The sequence below is a fragment of the Protopterus annectens genome, chromosome 1.part2 (genome assembly GCF_019279795.1).
Source record: "Protopterus annectens isolate FY-2018-M chromosome 1.part2, PAN1.0, whole genome shotgun sequence".
Taxonomy (NCBI): Eukaryota; Metazoa; Chordata; order Ceratodontiformes; family Protopteridae; genus Protopterus; species Protopterus annectens.
Window position 1 is genome coordinate 928431353 of NC_056727.1, and position 20810 is coordinate 928452162.

General features: G+C 38.3%; 1 protein-coding gene across 1 annotated transcript in view; it reads right to left on the reverse strand.

Annotated features, from left to right (window-relative positions):
• The window catches only part of SRP9 (signal recognition particle 9), an 86355-nt gene extending 66070 nt beyond the window's left edge, over nt 1-20285 (reverse strand). Inside the window, exons 1-2 of the mRNA XM_044059814.1 lie at nt 20091-20285; nt 15068-15136 (exon numbers count right to left, since the gene is read on the reverse strand). Of these exons, the coding sequence (XP_043915749.1) occupies nt 15068-15136; nt 20091-20162 (141 nt within the window). The 5' untranslated portion in view covers nt 20163-20285. The remainder of the gene's footprint in view (nt 1-15067; nt 15137-20090) is intronic.
• Between the last annotated feature and the right edge of the window lie 525 nt (nt 20286-20810).

Below are 20810 nucleotides of genomic sequence, written 5' to 3' on the forward strand. Positions count from 1 at the left end.
AAAGGAGACCACACTAGTTTTTAGAAGTGTGAAATAGTTTTTCACTGTGGTCTTTTTTGTTTCAGGTGGGGGCAGGATGAGGACCTCCAGCGAGATTAGTTTATGATCTGATCTCACCAGTGAGGGGTAGTAATTACATCTATGCAGGTAAAAGCTGCACTCTTGAACCAAAAACATGGCATCCATGGGACCGGACAACATCACAGGCTGCGTTTTACACGAACTTCAGATTGAACTGGCTCTCCACCTAAGCACCATGTTCATAGTCTCATGTCAGGCTTTGTGCCCACTGAATGGCGCACAGCAACAGTTATCCCACTTCACAAAGGGGTAGCCACCACTGATCCTGGGAACTACCGCCTTATTAGCCTGACGAGCCTGGCCTGCCAAGGCCATGGAACGCATCATGGAACTCAGACATTGGTAACCTCCAAACTCTGGACCCCACCCAGTTCAGGTTTGTGAAAGCCTTCTGAACCAGATTGACTTCTCTGAGGCAGTCACCAAAGCTGTAGACGAGGGTAATGTGGTTCACACAGCCTATCTTGACCTCGCTAAGGCTTTCGACACCATCCCCCATTCTGGAATTATAGCTAAACTCACTAAACTAAGTATAAATCCCTACGTCACAAGATGAGTTGCCAACTGGCTGACAGAACCCACACTGTAAAAGTTGCAGACTCCAAATCTGACTTCAAACCAGTGACACGTGGAGTACCACAGGGTTCAGTCCTGGGACCTCTCCTGTTTTGGTATCTACTTCTCTGAAGTACAGGCCAACAGAGAAGGCCTCTGGCTAACTGAATTCACAGTGGACTGCAAACTAGGAGCCATAGTAGAGTCCCAAAATGATGTGGACATCCTACAGAAGGACCTCACAGAGATGCCTGGTGTCAGAGACATGGCCTCGAGCTCAAAGCCAAAACGTACATAGTCATCCCCTCTGGTAAAAACACTGTACCCATGAACTACCACAAACGGCGGTCTACTTAATGCAGAATGTGAGAGAGACCTTAAGACCCAGGTGGACAGTAGTCTCTCCTTTGATGGTCACATCGCCACAGTAGTTAGGAAATCCTTCTATGTGGCACACCATCACAAAAGGTTTCCCATCCAGGAAAGAAAGAAAAAAAAAAAAAAAAAAAGGTTGTTCTCTACTCGGCACGCATTAGACCCATTAGAGAGAGTACAACACCCCTTTTGGAATGTACCTCACAAGACATGTGCAGCAGCTGGAAAGGCCACAGAAGTACCTCACAGGAAGATTACTGGCCTCAGATGCCCTACACAGAGTGTCAAAAAACTCTAGCTTTACTATGTAGCATATCGCATACTCAAAGGAGATCTCTGCCCAACATATAAAGCTATATTAAACCCGGAGCTGTTGGACATGCTACTCCTTAAGAAATCCCAATCCCTCCTAGCTACACGCTCCGAGGACCTAAACCTAGTCACCACAATAAACAGGACACGCTACAGTGATAGAGTCCTGTCCAAGAGACTTCCTATACACTGGAACAAGCTACTCATCTACGTCAAGCAAAGTTCATTAGCACTCAAGAAAAATCTTTGATGGGAAATAGGAAAGGATCACTTCTGCGGCTCTGCTCAACAGGGGCACAGGAAATTAACTTTGAGTGGTGTAAGCCAGGGAACCTTGTTGGCTAGGCTTACTTAGGCCCTTGGGTTGAACCTATGTGCAGGAAGTAGTCCCTTCCTGAAGTTCGGCAGACTATGCTTTACATCTATGGTACCTACCTCTTCTAAAAACAAACAGAGAAACATTCTAAAACTTAGAATTTAATATCAGAACTCTGAGATTATTTTGGGGGCGTGGCCAAGGATGAACACAGGATAGCAGCAGATTTCTTCAGCTCCACCAATTTCATTACACTAACAGGAATTAATTACTTAAAAAATAAATTTTTGAAGTAATTTTCTTTCTAAATATGTTTGTTTTATATAGTTCTTGAACTATATCTAAAAAAGAAAGGAAATTTTTAACAATATTCCTGTCAGAAATCACATTGGAAATGTTCCTGTCAGTTTATCAGTCTGAAATGAGTTCCAGTAAGACAAATTCTCAAGACTCCAGCATCAAGAAAGAACTACAGTCTCTGATAACTATAATCCAGCAACTTACTGCTAAGATGGATAAAATGGATACTAAAATTGATACCTTCATAGAAAAAACTACAAAACAAATAGACTTGTTACATATAGACCTGCAACAGAAGATCCAGATGACAGGCATAGAAGAAGCTGTGAATGACATGGAAAATAGAATCCAAGAAGAGGAAATCAGAGTTTCTGCTGAAACAAAATACACATTTACAAACAAAGCTGGATGACTTGGAAAATAGATCTAGGCGCAATAACATTAGGATTTTTTGACTGCCAGAAAATATTGAAGGTAACAATATTACTTCTTTTTTAATAACATGGCTCCCTAAAACTTTAGACTTACCAGAAGCATTCTCTTTTGATATCGAAAGAGCACATAGATCTATAGCTAATACTAACTCTAACAAAAACTATCCTAGATCAGTTATAGTTAGATTTCTATCATCTTTTGATAAAGAGATGGTTCTTAAATCTGCTTGGGCTAAAGCTCCTGTTAAGATTAATGAGACAACTGTGCGTTTTGACAATGACTATTCTTCCTTGGTAATAGCTAAAAGAAAAGTGTTTCTGCCACTAATAAGGGAGCTTAAAAAAGCACAGTTTAAAACATACCTTCTGTTTCCTGCCAAGCTAAAAATCTTCCTTCCTGATGGTCCTAAAATTTTCGATGACTTAGACTCTGCTTTACTGTTTATCAAAAAAAATAAGATTTTGGATAAAATAGAGGAAATGGAATGGGCTAGTCCTTCATTAAAAGAGACTGGCAACTGAAACTTCGTGGAAGACTTCAGAGAAGAAGAGACTAAAGAACAAATGATTTGTTCTATGTTTTTTTTCTTTTTCTCTCTCATCATTTTACTTCATTATTAATTTTTTTAAATATAGTTCCTGCATTTCCAGAAAGCCACAAATGTTCTGAAAAAGATTTAAATCAAAGTTATTCTGTGTGCAAAGAAATGCTTTGTTTCATAACCAGTCAAAATATCTGAGGAACTAATAACAAGCTATTATTCAATTTGTTTCTCTTTCTGAAAAAGAGAAGCAAGGTCAGTAATTTGATACTTTTTCTTTTTTCTTCTCCTTTTCTTTGTTTAAACAATGACATTCTATTTAGATTATGTAGTGGGTAAAGGGTGGGGGAGGGCAGGGAGAGAAGAGTAATGAAAATATGATAAATGGAATAACATTTATTCCTTGTAAAAAGTTTGTGTTCTTCAAATGCTATTCCTAATTATACTTTCTTGATTATACTGCTTATGCTTGTTTGTAAATAATCTGTCATGCTTTAACTAATAATAATTAGAACTAAATAGTAAATGTTTTATTTTTAAATATTCCACTGTATATACTTCTTATAGCTTTCTCTTACATTTTTTTTTACTTCTGCTTTACACTCTTATTTTCTACTCTCTTTTCTTTATTCTTTCTCTATTTCTTTTCTCATATTAATATATAGAAATGCTTTTGATCATATAGACACAGTAAATAATAAGATTTGCATAAAAACTGAGTTGGGACAAAAATATTGAGTTTTATTACTTAATAACTTTGGGCTTAATTTCACTTACATAGAGTCTGTAATAACCTGTAAAATACATCGCAAAGGTTTTGTCATGTTTAGATGCATTTACAATGCTAAATGAATGTTTGTCACTAGTTTTTAACAAGATGTTCGTCGTCTCCCATTGCTGCAGTCCTGACTAATGGGTACTCCGCTGCCCTCCATCGGCCCGAATACCAAAGGGCTAGATCTGGCGTCGGTCATGGCGCCCGAGACTGACGTGGTGTCAGTATAAATGCGCATGACCGATGCCATAACTTCAGTCTTTCTTGCCGCATTGTCCTGAGCAGAAGCAGAATTTGCAAGTGCCGTTCGGCGTTCTGGAATTGTCGGTTTTCGAGTTTCAGACCGGAGACCAAGTTGGGCTAAGTACCCCATTGGGGACATTTTATTTTTTGTCTTTTTCTTGTCTCAGTATTGTCGGATGTCAGAAAAAGTTAATAACTGTATTTCTTGTGGGAAACAGATTCCTCACAGGGATTACCATTCACTCTGCATTCCTTGTTTAGGGCCTGAGCACGACGTTGTTGGGTGTCGCTTTTGTGCTACTTTTAATAAGCGTACTATTAAACGTCGGTTGGACTGTGCTAGGCTGGTGTTTGGTAACAGTTGTAATTACAACATGCCGTCGGATTCTCCGACGACTGGCTCTTCTAGGAAGCGCAAAGAAAAGTCTTTGCGGTCCAAGCAGGATGGGCGTCCGCCCGGACGTCGGTCCTGTTGAACCACTGGCTGCTTCAGTGGCTCTTTCTGACGGTGTGCCTGAGTGTCAAGGGGAGCCTTTGTTACTACAGGGGGTGGCTTCTCCTTAGTTAGGCCAGGTTGAGGGTGCTCCTCTGTTGTCTGTGGCTCCCTCCCCTCGTAGGGTGGTTAAGCCTCCTCCTTCTCTAGGCAAAGGCCATTCTAAGTCCAAATCTGCCCCTGCGGGTGCTTTTCCCCAGGGTCCAGCTCCTAGGAAGCACATGCTGAAGATTTGATTTCTTTAATTAGGGGTTCCATGCCTCCCCCTCAGAAGAGGCCCAGGGTAGAGACAGAGTTGGAGGGTTTGGTTCAGTCTTCCATTGAGTCTGATTCCTCTGTGGAAAGCCTTCAGGATTTCCCTCCCTATTCTGATTTGGAGGCTGAGGATGCTTCTCCCTCAAGTCCCCTCCAGAAGATTTTCTTTCTCTGAAACTTTGCATTCCATGAGGGAACATTTCAAATGGGAGGGCCAGGATTATTCGATTCTCGTAAAAGGCTGAGAGAATTTTTGTTTTGCCTCAGCACAGGCCCTTGGCTATTCCTCCTGTACTGGATGTTGTTCAGGATGTGTTTTCTGAGGCTGCCCTTAACCGGATTCTCTGCCTCCTGCCCCTGTTAAACCAGATAGATACTACAGGGTTCGAGCTCACAAGTACTTGTTTAAGAGCCCTAGGGCTGATCCTGAAACTATTTCTCAAGGCCCCAAGGCGTTAAGGCCTCTGTGGTTAAGAATCCAGTTCCTCTGGACAAAGATGCTAGGGCCCTGGATAGGTGGGGTAAAAAACTGTATACCTCTTCTACTTTGGCTAGGAGGGCTTTGAATTGTCAGTTTCATATGCTCAAGTATCAGAATTTTTTGTTAAGTCAATTGAAATGTAAAGTGGATGCTTTAGCTGACGGTATTGACTGTAAGGAGCTTCAGGATTTAGTGCATGCTTCAGACCAGGTTGGGAAGCATTCTCTGCAGTGTGGTTTTGATGCTTTACAAGCTTCTTCCAGGGTGGCTGCTACTAGTTCGGTTGTTCGCAGACATGCCTGGCTTAAAGATCAGTCCTTGTCGGAGCATGTTAAAGCTCGTATTATGGATGCTCCTTTGCAGTCTGATGTTCTTTTTGGCCCTCCTGTGGAATTAGTTTTGAAAAAAATGTAGGAAAAAGCTAAATCTATGCAGACAGTGAAGGAATTTTTACAGGTTCAGCCTCCTAAATTCAATAGGAATTGGCCTGCTAAGGGATGGTCTTTTCCCTCTTGGATTTTCATTCTAGAGGCAAGTCGAGCGTAGTAGAGGTAGGGCTTCCTTTCAGGGCCCTGTTACTTCTAGGTCTTTGAGTTCCTCTACCCCTTCTGCTGGGGAGGCAAGGGTCAGTGCTTTCGGAAGCAGACCCAATGACCTGTGTCTTGACTGCGGACTCTGCTTTGCTGGCAGCTCCTCTGGAAAACTGGGACTTTAGGAAAGTGGCATTTGGTTACCCAGGACAAATGGGTGTTGGACATTGTAACTTTCGAGGCTACAAATTTTATTTTCACACTTTCCGCCTTTCAGGTATGCGGATGTGCCTCATCAGCAAAATTGGAAGCACAGGCACAGATTTCTTCTCTGCTCCAGTTGGGAGCAATACAGGAAGTTCCTTGGAAAGGGGCACAGGGTTTTATTCCGTCTTTTCTTAGTGCCAAAGAAAGGAAATACTTGGAGGCCCATTCTGGATTTATCCATTCTAAACACCTTTCTAGAAATTCGAAATTCAAGATGTTAACACTGCAACAGCTGTTGCCTATGCTGGGCAGGGATCACTGGATGGTGACTTTGGATCTCAAGGAGGCCTATCTTCACATTCCTATCAGGCCCAGTTGCAGGAAATTCCTGAGGTTTCGGACTGGGAATTTGCATTATCAGTTCTCTGCATTGCCCTTTGGCTTATCTACTGCGCCCAGGGTATTCACGAAAGTCCTGGCTCCAGTAATAGCTTCTCTCAGACTACGGGGAATTCAGAATGATAATACTTCGTAAAGGTATGTACAGAACTCCAGGTAGCTGCCTCTAGAATGTCTTTAGTAGCTACCCCTCTTAAAAAAGCAGTAGATGTGGCCGTAGCCCTAGTAGAATGAGGCCTGATCCCAACTGGAACCTCTTTACCATGATGAGAATAACAAAAAGCAATACAATGGCCAAGACAAGCACGACCTACTTCGACATCTGCAGTGTGTGATGACAGTTTTCAGATGCCTGGGGTATTCTGTGAACGAAATAAAGTCCAGTCTAGTACCCTCACGAGAGATGTGTTTTCTGGGTGTGAGTCTGAATACAGCGACTCAGATGGCATTTCTTACCCCGGACAAACAAAGAAATCTTCACCAGTACTTCCTACAGCTATCAGTCCTGTCCAGGCTGACTGCAAGGACAGTCCTTAAAGCCTTGGGGTTCATGGCATCTTGCATTCTAGTACTTCCCAATGCCAAACTGCATATCACGGAAGCTACAATGGTATCTCAAAAGCGTTTGGACTCAACACAGCCACGATTTGGACACTGTCATTGATTCTTCCTTGCAACCAGAAGGAATTTGTGTGGTGGGCTCAGGAATGTCACCTAAACAAGGGACTCTCTGTGACCCAACCAGAGGCAAGTCAGATATTAACGACAGACGCCTCGAGTCAGCCTGGGGTGCTCATTTCAAAGGAAAATGGATTCAAGACCTTTGGCCCCGGAGTTGCTTCACTTGCATATCAGTATGAAGGAGATGCTGGCAGTTCAATTTGCCTTAAAAGCATTCAAGGATCTGCTTCGCCCGGGACTGGTGTTGGTTCGAACAGACAACACAACTGTCATGTGGTACATCAACAAGCAGGGGAACTCATTCTTACCCTCTTTGCAGACAAGCAATGCTGTTATGGGAAACTGCTTTGGATCTGCACATCACTCTTCGAGCACAGTTTCTGCCAGGGGAACAAAATTCGTTAGCAGATGTTCTGAGCAGACAAATGGTGGATCCTCACAAATGGAAGTTGGATCCTCAGGTGTTTCGTCAGTTGACCATGGCTTGGGAACTCCAGACATAGATCTGTTCGCTTCTCCTCTGAATTTCCAACTACCTCTGTTTTGCACAAGGCTGTTTCATCCGAAAGCCTGGAAAATAGATGCACTATCCTTCAGTTGGAGCAACCTTCACGTGTATGCCTTTCCTCCTCTGCCTCTCCTTCCAAAAGTCCTGTTGAAAGTCAGGAGGGACAAACCGTGCATGATCCTTATAGCACCGGATTGGCCTCGTCAGCATTGGTACCCTCTGTTGAGGAGTTTAATTCAGGAGGCCTTGGCCATTACTGCAGTTCCTCACTTATTGTCTCAAGAAAACAATCATTTTCTCAATGTCAGGGTGCGATCCCTGCACCTGACAGCCTGGCACATTCAGTTTTAGAGAATGAGGGCCTTCAGCTCCCTCAACAAGTTTTGGATGTTCTTTTGGAAGCCAGGCGTCCTAGTACTCGAAAAGTTTATGCTGATAAATGGAAGAGATTTTTCTTTGGAGTTCAGCTAAAGGCTTTGAGGTCACATTGCCTGATTTGAGTTGTACATTGCAATATTTGACTATGTTATTGGACAAGGGTTTGTCTTTCTCTTCTATTAAAGTGCATGCTGCAGCTATTTCTGCTCACTATGCTGGTGACCCTCCTTTATTTTCACATCCATTGCTTAAACAATTTCTTAGAGGGCAAAGAATATAAGACCCCACGGAGGGCTCCTATTCCTGCTTGGGATCTTAATTTTGTTTTGGAGAAGCTGACTCTGCCTCCTTTTGAACCTGCAGCTCGACTGACTTGAAGTTGTTGTCTTGGAAGACTGCTTTTTTGTTGGCTGTTACTTCTGCTAGAAGGGTATCTGAATTACAGGCTCTCATGGCAGTGGAACCTTTTCTGATTTTTCACAGGGACAGAGTTTCCTTGTACTAATCCTACTTTTCTGCCTAAAGTGGTTTCTAATGTGGCATTGAACCAGTCTATACATTTGCCTACTTTTTATGCTGACCCCCAAACTGAAGGGAAAAAGTTTTGCATTCTTTGGATGTACATAGGCAGTTCTGATATTATTTGTTCAGAACCAAAGAGTTCAGAAGTTCTCATCAGTTGTTTGTTTCGTTTGCTGTGACTTCCGTGGAAAGGCTGTCTCGAAACAAACTATTTCAAGTGGATTGGCCATTGTATTGCTTTTGTTATTCTCATCATGGTAAAGAGGTTCCAGTTGGGATCAGGCCTCATTCTACTAGGGCTACGGCCACATCTACTGCTTTAAGAGGGTAGCTACTAAAGACATTCTAGAGGCAGCTACCTGGAGTTCTGTACATACCTTCTGAAGCATTATCATTTGCCTCTTTATTCTCACGTCTAGGGCTGGGTTTGCCACTGCAGTCTTACAGGGCATGTCTGCAGCTCCTCAGGCTATTTAGTTGTCCGACCTCCCTTTTTGTTTTTCCGTGGCTCTGGGATTCTACCCATTAGTCAGGACTGCAGCAATGGGAGGCAGCAGACATAGTACAGTTTTGTACCTACCATAAATGTAGATGTTCGAGGATCTCCATTGCTGCAGTCAATTCCCCTCCCTCCTTCCCCTTTTCTTTTTAGATTGGGGTTTTTGGGTGGTGTTTTATTTTTGCATTCTGACATCTGAGGCAAGAAAGACTAAAGTTATGGCGTCGGTCATGCGCATTTATACTGACACCACGTCAGTCTCAGGCACCATGACCGACGCCAGATCTAGCCCTTTGGTATTCGGGCCGATGGAGGGCAGCGGAGTACCCATTAGTCAGGACTGCAGCAATGGAGATCCTCGAACATCTACATTTATGGTAGGTACAAAACTGTACTTTTCCCACCAAAATGTTAAGGGAGACAATCTGGGATGTGGGCTACCTCATGAACAGTGTGTCCATGAGCTGTTTCAAAAGCTTCAACTCTTCTCAGAGAAGCTGAAAGCAGTCAATCTGACCTTTGACCCAGATATCACACTGGCACATCACAGATTCAGGAAGAACACTCTACTAAGAAGTAGAACTGATGCAAATGCGACTATGTGAAGGAAAATGAACTCTTTGACATTTAAATGTGAGTTATTTTATATAATTACTTAAATATCTATGTTATAATTCATAAAATGTCAGTTATAATGATTTTAAATGATGCAGTTTCCTGTAGTAAGTAAATGTCTTATTTTAGAAGGCATAGAAAATGAAACATTTATTCAAGTGTTTTTGAAAATCTACTTGACTGCAGCATACTAATCGGTGTTATGTTTCAAACACATACATTACTATAACTCATTTAATTCATCTGATTGACAAGCATAAATAACTTCATAACTCTATACTGGAAGAAATTGTCATGTGATATATTTTAAAGCAGTAGTATAGACATACAAAATACAGATTTTTTTTACAATAATGCAAGTGTTTGAGAATTTGCATAGCTATGCAGTATGATTTATAACAATTTCTATAAATATAATATTTTATTCTACCGACAATAATGAGTATGAGTAAAATGCTCATATACAAGCAATTCAAGGTTTTTTTTTTGGAAGCTGCTGACTGCATTTACATGACAGAAAATAAATGCATCTTAATATATGTAATGTCTGAACCATATTAGCCAAAGTTTTTGATTTAAATGAATGTTAGAACTTATTTTTACATACTTTGAATAAATTAATATGTAAATATACCTTCCTTTTTTTCCCTCTCTTTCACTCTCTCTCCCTCTTTCACGTCTCTCCTCTTGGTACCCAATATCAAGTTTATTTGAATGCTATTTGAATACAAGTGTATTATATTACATAGATGTATATAGTAGTATGAATAGTTTTTTAAAAAAAAAAAGTTTATATGATGCTGTTTTATCAAATGTGTAGTCTTGTCTTGCTAGATAATTGAATTGAAAGCTGTTAAGTTAAATATAACCAGTATTAAATTGATAAGGTGGTAGCTGAGGTACTACTGCTGCTTAGGGTAGGGGGTTAACTTTAGTGGTAAATACTACTCTAAGTTGGAGTTTTTAACTCCAGGCTGGATGCAAGGTTTAATCCTTACATTAATTTTCACTTGTTCATTGTTATATGTATATAGTTTTGACATCCACAATATATTTTGTACACTCATTGCCACAATATATTTTGTACACTCATTGCCACTACAAACAAAATTGAATCCTATACAAAATCCCATAAGAGATTCAATAAATACAGCTATATTTAAAGGTACACCTAAAGGAGGAGATGTAACATTACTTATGTTGTTATTTGTTATTTTGATCATAAGATTCTTAAGATTTAAAAATGGCAAATGACATCTTTAAAAGGAATTTCTTTAAACATTAATGGATTGAATAATCCGTGTAAAAGGGCAAGCCTAATAAGATACATTAATTTACATAAAAGGCCAACTTAGTCTTCCTGCAAGAAACCCATCTCTTGAAAAAAGATATTGATAAACTAGCCACAAACAAATATGCAGTATTGGTTAGTTCAGAGCACACTCAGAAAAAAAGAGGAGTGGCTATTTTATGGAATAAAAGTATGCCCATTCCTAAAACCATTAAGTCTTATCAGGATGACAAAGGAATGTTTTGTATGGCTACAATACAAATTAATGGGAAGACTTACACTTTAATTAATGTATATTGGATACCTGGAATTGGTATTAATACAGTGAAACATCATCTTGATAAGATCATATCATTCTCTATAGGAGATATTATTTTAGCTGGTGACTAATTGTATACTACCACTATAGGAAAAAGAAGAATTACATCTAATGCAAAACATTTAAATGATTTTGCCAATTCTTATCATTTGAATGATATTAATAATCAGATAGGAATCTAACAGATACAAAACTTATTCAAAAATAGATAGGGTCTTTATTTCTAACCAGATGGTGTGTGTGTGTCTTTCGGCTTTTCCCGGTTAGGGGTCGCCACAGCGGAACTCCGGTCCGCTAATGATTGGCAGTAGAGTTTTACATGCTGGCTTGCCGGGCCTAACGCACAACCTTCAACAGGCGCGACTGGCGATCTAACTGTGAGGCGACAATTAATTCCAAAATCATTTCATGTCCTATATCTGATCATAATTCATTTGTTTTTGAATTCATGATAAAAAATACTCATAATGTTCAGATCAAAAGGATACCAGCATACTTAACTCAACTAAAAGACTATAAAGAATATATACTTCCAGAAGTACAACATTTTCTAGACATAAATTATACTCCTGAAGTCTCCATTGTCTATGTTTGGGATGCCTTAAAATCATATCTATATGGACAAAGTATAAGATGATATAATAATAAAAGGAAATCTTGGGATAAGGAATTGTTAGATATTCAAAGTAAATATAAACATAATAAAGAAAATAGTATGGATAAGAAAGTCATTGAAGAAATAAACAAACTAAATGAGAAATACAAAGAAATTTTAACTCAAAGTTAAAATAACTCTAGAGAAATACAAGTTTTTGTCTTACTCAATAAGCCCCAAATACTTGCACAGACTTAAAAATAAAACAAAAAGGTTGAATAAACAAAACCATATCAAAGAAATCTTTTCAAATACTAGATGAATTTAGAAATCACTTTCACAATATTAACAATAATAACATTAACATGGAACCTAAAGATAAAATAAAGGAGTTTACCACAAACATGAATAAAAAGCTTAATAAACAACAGATTAAACTATTGGACAATTTTCATATACAGAGGTTTTACACAAAAAATAAGCTTAAATCAAACAAAGCACCGAGTAATGATGGTATTATACCAGAGATATATAAAATCCTTTCTAAAAGTACATATTCATTAATACATAAGGTTTTTATTTTGGCCCAAACTGATTAATAACCCCCCCATCTTGGCAATATACATTTAATTCGCCAATTTTAAAACCTAATAAAGATCCAACTAGATGTACTTCATATCGGCCCATCTCATTACTTAATGTTGATTATAAAATGTTTACGAGTATTTTTGCTGATAGATTGAAGACAATCATTCCCGGCATTATAGATGTAGATCAGACAGGCTTCATTGTAAATAGAAATACTTTTGATAATATAAGAAGAACTTAAACATTAATTGATTTTGCAAATAGGAAAAAGAAAGATTTAACACTGGTCTTGATATAAGTTCAGCATTTGATTCAGTAAGTTGGGACTATCTGTTTACCTTACTGAAGTGCACAAACTTCTCAGATGCATTTGTAAATCTAATTGAGCATTTATACAAAGGAACGTTGGCTTATATTAAGATTGGAACATATGTTTCACAAAAAATACCCATTCTTAAAGGTACAAAACAAGGATGTCCACTTTCTCCACTATTATTCACTTTAGTAATGGAGCCTTGGGCTAATTTGATCAGAAACAGTACTGACAGAGGGTTTTGAAATAGATGAAAATACAACATCCAAAATTCAACTTTTTGCAGATGATGTTCTAATTACATCAGCAGTATCTAATTCTTCTATGCAGTCTCTATTTGATAAAATGATTAATTTCAAAAGTACTTCTGGTTTAATATTCAATGAAGAAAAAACTAAAATACTACCTATATATACACGAAAAAATATTCTCATTAGTGATTTTACTAAATATGTACCCAATTCAGGTCAGATAACTTATTTAGGTATAATACTATCTAAAGATATTAAATCTATTATATATAATAATTATAATACCTGTTTTCTTAATATACAAGATCTTTTTAATACCTGGAATAATATGTTTTTTACTATGGAGGAGAGACTTACAATTATTAAAATGATAATATTCCCCAAGATTTTATACTTAATACAATCAATAATACTTCCACCTACAAAAATAATCAAGAAACTGAATACACTAATGTTAAATTTCCTACGGGCACCTAATAGACCTAGGATTGCATTAAAGAAACATACTAATAGCTGGTCTCAAGGGGGTATTTATTTTCCAGACTTTAATTTTTATACTATCTCTTCTATTGTAAAAGTTACTTTATTAATAGATCAGTCATATGTCGCAAAATGGAAAGATTATTGGGAGCTAATTAGTATGCACTTCATGAAAATCTCCTTAGCACATAAAAATACGATTGTAAATAACTCCATGTTATGGTTACTAAAGGAATTTTGTACTTCATCTATTACACCTAAACATGTGGTTTGTTACCTTTATATTCATGCACCCTAAGTATAGGGAATGGAATTTTATTATATTCCCTATAATGTATACTCAGGGTATGCTTTTGTCATCTACTTCTGAAGGAACTCATTTAGCTATAGATAATGATCTAAAGTACTGGTATCAGCTGATATCTGATAATAAAGTTATCAATCTAGATTTCTTAAAACAAGAATTTGATCCAAGAGAAACTTGCTGGTTAGAGGTTCAGACCTTTAGACATCTCATTGATAGAATACATCTAATGTCTATAACAGTTAAAGAATCTATTCCAACACTGTGATTACTTGATATTAAATTTACAACATAAAGTTTCTGATAAAGGTAAACTTAGGAAACTTTTTTACAGTGTAGATACATACTGGAATTATTTCACTTCTATTAATGGGGACCCACCAAATCAACAAGATAAACAATATATATTGGAATCTGCCTATAGAACTACGTCTTCCATTGTCTGGAGACTTTATACATGGAAATTTTTACATAGATCTTTTTATACACCTTTGATGATGAATAAAATAAATAATAAAGATAATCTATGTAAGAGATGTAATGTAGAAATTAATGCTGACTGGGCTCATATGTTTTATGACTGCATAAAATTGAAAGAATACTGGAAGTCAGTTAATGAATTTTTGCAGGCTCTTTTTACAGATAATTTAATTATTTCTAAATCTCTTATATTATTCAACACACCTGTACCTCAAAGTGTTAAAAAGGTTAAGCTTCCCTTGTTATGGTGTATTCTAGCAGTGGCTAGGAAAATAATAACCAGAAATTGGATTTCAGATACACCTCCTTCGTTCAATGAATTTAAAAATGTTATGAATATAGTGTGCCATATGGAAATAAACACAATTAGGTCAAGAACAACTAGAAAAACATCTTATTATATTGTATGAGATAATTTACAAAATTTGTTAAAAAAAATCCTAATTTCAATAGCATGGTATTTTAGTTTAATTAACTGATCTGATTGTAGTGGCTGTCTTTGTAAATACTTTAGTTTTGTTGAATGTTATAATCATATCTATTTTTAATTACTTGTATAAAATTGTTATGATATTTCTCTTGTATGTTAAAACAATAAACCTGTTTTGGAAAAAAAAAAAAAAAAAAAAAAAAAGAACTCTGTGATTATAAAAAGCAATTTCAAACACTTCTCACTGACCCATAACAGGACAAAGTCAGTCCTGAAGTGCACAAGAAATCTCATTTGTTAGCATTTTTGCCATTAGAAAAAGCTCACTTCCAAACAGACAAAAAACAAGACTATATATTATACTATATATTATTTTGAGTTCACCTATATAGAGAGAACAGAGTCCTGGCTTTTGTTTCAGAAGTGGGTGAGTTTACAGGAAAAAAAGCAGATTAAATGCGCCCAATAATTTGACTTTTTTGCTTTTAAAATCTACATCTGAAGAAGCTACTCACCACCACATCATCAGTCACTTTAATACAGAGATTACCATCACAGTGTCTATACTTCAGAACCACTCGTACCTGAAACGAAATAAGCACAATCATTTAGACTCACAAAAAGCAGCAACTTTATGCTTAGAATTTTCAAAAGGAGGCTAAACACAATCAATCTGCAGTTTAATCTCAGTAGAAAGGTCAATATTTCCCACTCTAAAAGAAATAGAGAGAGAAATTAGAACCATTAAAGAATGCTAGTGATGTCAGAGGACACCACATTGAGAGAGACTGTACCCTAGCTAAACCCAGACTTAGGCTGCCACATTCTTTTTTCGTGAAACTCTGCTCTTTAAAGCTTCAAGAAACATAAGCCAACATAATGCATCTGGTGTAAAGTCGCTTTTCGGAGACATGCTCATCTTTGACGCCATTCAGTATTTTTTATATTCATGCACACAATATTGTAATCTTGTACACCCCCTTTCCAGAAATCATGAATAAATTCTGAATAAATTTATAAAAAAAATAATCTCATATAATGAAATGCACAGCATGCATCAACCTACACAGCAAGCAGAATGGCTCGCTCAAAGTTTGAGATTTTATCTGTACCACCCCTTTCTCCATTTACTTTTGTCATACACAATACCAAGCTTGTTATAATATATCCATCTTTATCTTAAGTTTCCCCTGCTTCTTTTACCAAAAGCCTACTCCACTGTGGTGCTCAGTGCTTCTATCCAGCAGTCTCATATCGCTCTATCAGTGTACAGAAAAACATGCTAGACTTTCCATCTTTTTTTTTTTTTTATTATTAAAAAGTGTACACATACTGTCACTCACTTGTTAAGCAAATTCCTTACCTACAATCCCTTTCAAACTGTGTGTACTTTAATCGGGACTACCAACTATTACACAAGCCCCCCCACTCCAAATGAAGGGGCACTGCTGAACACAACACAGGCAAGTTAAAAATTCCACGAGACACCATGCTACACATGCTACCAATCCATCATACGCCTGTTAATTTCAAATGTTTTGCATAGTCTTGTTACTCGTATCATAAGAACATCAAGTTGTGTGCAGTTTCTAGGTCATATTCCTTTGACAAATGGCAGTGCTTCATCCATTTACCACTTCACTGCCACTGCATCCTGCAACAAGCATCATACATATCACATTATTCACAGCTTCCCCTGCCAAGACCACCCAACCACTTGGCTCACCCATACCAAAACTTTCACAGCTACATTGGCCCATCAGCAAACAGCTTCTTATGTTTTAATAATCTAAAACTTTCACATTCCTTAATAAAACTCTTTACATAAAATGCATCCTTCTTGTTAGAAAATCAAATCAACCAGTGCCATATGCAAGAAAAGATCAGGCACTTAATCTTTTCAAAAAGTGCATGATTGCCTACCAACTCAATTCTACAACCTTGATGTCTACTGTAACCAGCTAGTATTTCACTTTTTCTTCCTGGCCATCAAGTTCTTCCATTTTCATATTTCAGTCACTGCTGACCAAGCAAGAACTTAAACACTGATCAGTGACAGTTCCCTACACATACTGCCAAAAAGTATTTAACATTCAAAATACATTACTTCAGAAGCAGCTACTCCTCCAAAAATGCTTTCATTATTCTTTTTTTTTCATCAAAATCCTCCATATTTTCTGCCAACTATTCTCATTAAATAACCTTGTTTCTTCAAAAACCAAAGCATTGTGTACGGAGCGACCATGGAAACAACCAGCCTAATCGCATACAGTGAGATCTCCCAACAAACTGTTGCACTCACTGTACTGGTGCATTGCAAAGCTGCCAGTCTAATTTTGCTCTCATTGGTATCTTTGGTCTACTGCCAATACCCTAGATCGAGACCAGTTTTATCCACACACTCTTGCAATTGTTTTATTCAGTTTCACATTTTTTTTTAGATAGCAATATACTCTACAAAGTGTGGCATTATAGAATAGCAGCTATCACCCCCCCCCCAACCACATCACACCACTGTGTGGCATTAAGGAAAATCCAAAGGTTTGACCTTAACCATACTGCTGCTATTCAGTTAAAGATGATGTACTGAAAAGGCATTGCTATGGTCCAACTCAAGAGTCCACATGCCGACAGAGGATGATATGCCTATTCTTTAGGGATAGGTAGGACTGCAGCATGGTTGCTGGAGTGGAGGGACACTACATCAGCTAGCCCAATGCACTCCTTTCCCTGGGGTGGGTGCATAAAAGGGGTGAATCCTTAGAGGCAAAAAAACTACGTGGCAGTGTGATACACTGCCCCAGGATACTGCCCCCAAGATACTGCAGTCGCCTCACCAGCCCCAAAACATATCACTCCTTCCCCCAACACCAAAATAACAATTCCTGTATTCTTTTTACCCAGCTTCACTTCCTCCTACTATCCATTCACACTGAAGTCTGTCCTACCCTCTCCCTATCCTATATGGTCCACCCCATTCTCACAACACCTCCTTCCACACGCCCAATACTGCATTCCCCCATTCCCACACATCCAATACTGCATTCCCTCATTCCCATTAAGAGATGCAATGGGATCCATACTCCTATGCATACTCCTATACAGCTGTTCTACTTCAGACACTAATCTTAAAAGTACATTTTTATTCCATTTGTCCATAGATATATTCTAGGATAACCACCACCAGGAGCCTATACAAGCCTAGCCATACAATCCAACTCAATTGTGTCCCTATGCATCATGGGCATTTATTAAGAGGGAATATGTTAGGAGGTTTCTAGTGGTTACATGGGGGCTATATTAGAGGCAGACAGTAATGTCCAAACTATCAGAGATATGGAGGCCAGACTGAGGGGGGGGTTGAATTTCCCATCCACTGGTCAAGGTTACACTTAAAACAGGGTTAGGGATGGACTCTGCTTCACATGAATGGGGGGCCTGTTCCAGAGCATGGGGATCCTGAGACATATCAGTCTTGCCAACAAGTCTTACGTCACAAGTAAAATTTAAAAGCTTGTTATCTAGAGTTTGATTATGCTCATTTTGCAGATGTGCAAAGGGTCCAGAGCTGGATCCAAGGATGCCTTGAATGCGAGGCATAGATTGCCCCCTCAGCAACCTTTAGGAGAGGGAGTACAGACGCACGGCTTTAAGGTAAACCATATAGGACAATGCGTTTTTACCCTGATAAAGAATCTTTGTTTTATAAAAATTGTTATGTTGCACACCCAGGCCAAACCCAAAACGGACCCATTAACAAATCTAATAAAGTAAACATAGGTGGCAGATAAGATTTGGTAGATCCAGTGAATGAAGACACCTTTGGGAGCCAACAGCCAAGACTAGTCATAATGCTGCAAAAAGTACCTTCAAATACAAAGCTCACAGCATGATTAAAAAACCACACAGTTCTCATACTATTACATCATATTCATAAAAATATTTTTATTTACCATGGATGGGCACCATCATTAACCCCCTTTATTCTGTAAATAGTGTTGGGAGTGTCACATCAACAATGACAATTACCTTGAGCCAACGTTCACACCACTGAGTGGCTGTTTACCATGGATATTTGTTAAAAGAATTGGAATGCTTGGCAGCAGGAGACTTTCAATGTAGCTAGAAAATTTGATTTGATCCTATGTGGCTCTGCTCAACAGGGGCACAGGAAAATAATTTTCTTGGGTGGCAAAAGCCAGGGTACCTTTTTGGCTAGGCTTATATAGGTCCTAGAGCCAATAGCATAGTACCTGCCTATGAACCTATATTATACCTACCTATGAACCTATATTACTGCATTCTCAGTCTGCTTGTCAAAGTCTCAACATTTCTAGGAACGTTATCCCATATGCTGGGCAAAACATATGAATACTTTTCAGCTCTTACCTCCCGCTCGCACCTCTCAACTTTCTAGATTTTTGCCTCCTATTTTTTTTTTTTTTTAACTGGTCCTCAAAATCTTTTTTTTTCCTCCTGACAAATCACTGAGGATTGAAGTCACTACACAATGACATACATCAATTATACCCTTCAGAAAATGCATGCTAGCACAAATTCTGTTATTGTAGCAACTTTAAGTTAAGAACAATATTTAAAAGCAGTTACTGTTTTTTGGACCTTCTCCTCCCTTTATTTTGAGCTTTATTTAGATTCCTTATGCTAAGTTGTTGAGAGGTATGGCCAAACTTAACTTCTAAACAAGTTATGGGCAGATAAAAATGGCAAAGTTTATAATTATCTGTAGAAATATTACCGTTATGGGCAGATAAAAATGGCAAAGTTTATAATTATCTGTAGAAATATTACTACTCCTCGAAGCTCACAACATTGGTTAACAAATGCAATACATAGGTAAAGCTATGATAAAAAAAATAGATTCAGTTAAACACGGACACAGCATGCCTGGTCACCCCTGTGTTTCGATGTAGCGCATGTTTAAGCTCAAAATAAGAAGCATAATTTAAGATATACAGGTTTACACAGCTAAACCAGCAGTTTCAGCGGGTGGTCTTATAGCTCATACAGAGTACGATGGGCGCGGTAGACACTCGGACGTGGTTTACTACTGCTGGAAGTGGGTTCCAATCCAATGCTGGCTATGAAACGGGCAATTTAACAAACTTCTTTAATTCTGACGAAATAAAACAAATGGTGTTCTTCATGCTACGATGGGCGTAGCCCAGTCTTAAAGTACGCCGGACTTCAAAAAGGTGCACACTTTAGAGTATTGCGAGCCCTATAATTTATACAATAACTAAGGTTGGGGTACACGTATACGATCAGACTAAGAACATAGGAACACATACGGATCAGACTAACAAGAAACTAAGAAATACAGTCAACAAACGTATACAGCATCTCACGATCAAACTAAAAAGAAACACTGCACCCACACTTATAACCAGCTTTGATAAACACACCTTCCAAATAAATACAAGTCATGTCTGGGAAAGGAAATCACAAACGGAGAACTTGCCTCCACAGCCCACATCTGAATGACATAGATACTACACACTGCTTCTATAGCATACCTACCTTCATTGGTTCGGCAAGATATAATTTCTCTGCCGCTCTGGAAAACTCTTCCCATGACTGATAGTATGGCATCGTGAAATCCTGTGCTAACCTACAAGAGTGACGATATCTTACAAAACAGTGTACTGTAGTGAAACCATGAAGTACACAACATCACACATCAGCATTAACCATTCAGTTGAAGAAAACCAATATGTCTACCTCCACAGATGATTGCAACAAATTTGATTGGATGAGACACTTCAACCAATCCTTTTACGAAATAGGTCAATGCACCAACAACCGCACGAGCTAGAGAGGAAAAAAAGTGTGCTGGGTAAACATCATCTTTAACTAATGTAGCGAGCGCGCCTTTTATAGGTAGGGATGATTCCTGCTATAAGACTGAAGGATTCAGGATTTACGGCCTTACCAGTTGACTGCGAGTTTAGGACTCGCTTAATAATGAATTGAGTTGCTTTGGCTTCTCTGCATACCTCTTAGCACGAGAAATCTGGGCAAAGGTAAAAATAATGGGGGAGACAAAGGTCCAAAAATTGGTGAAAATTTTAAATGTTGCCCTTATAAATTTACGGTTGGGGGGTTGGTATAATCGTTAGATCTTTACCTTACATACACAATGTACAGGGGTTGACTGTCAAATAGGGTAACTGGCTAGGCTTAAAATGGCCCCCATGGGCAGTTAGCCTAGGTTCGTACTAACCTATGAACCGATAAGAA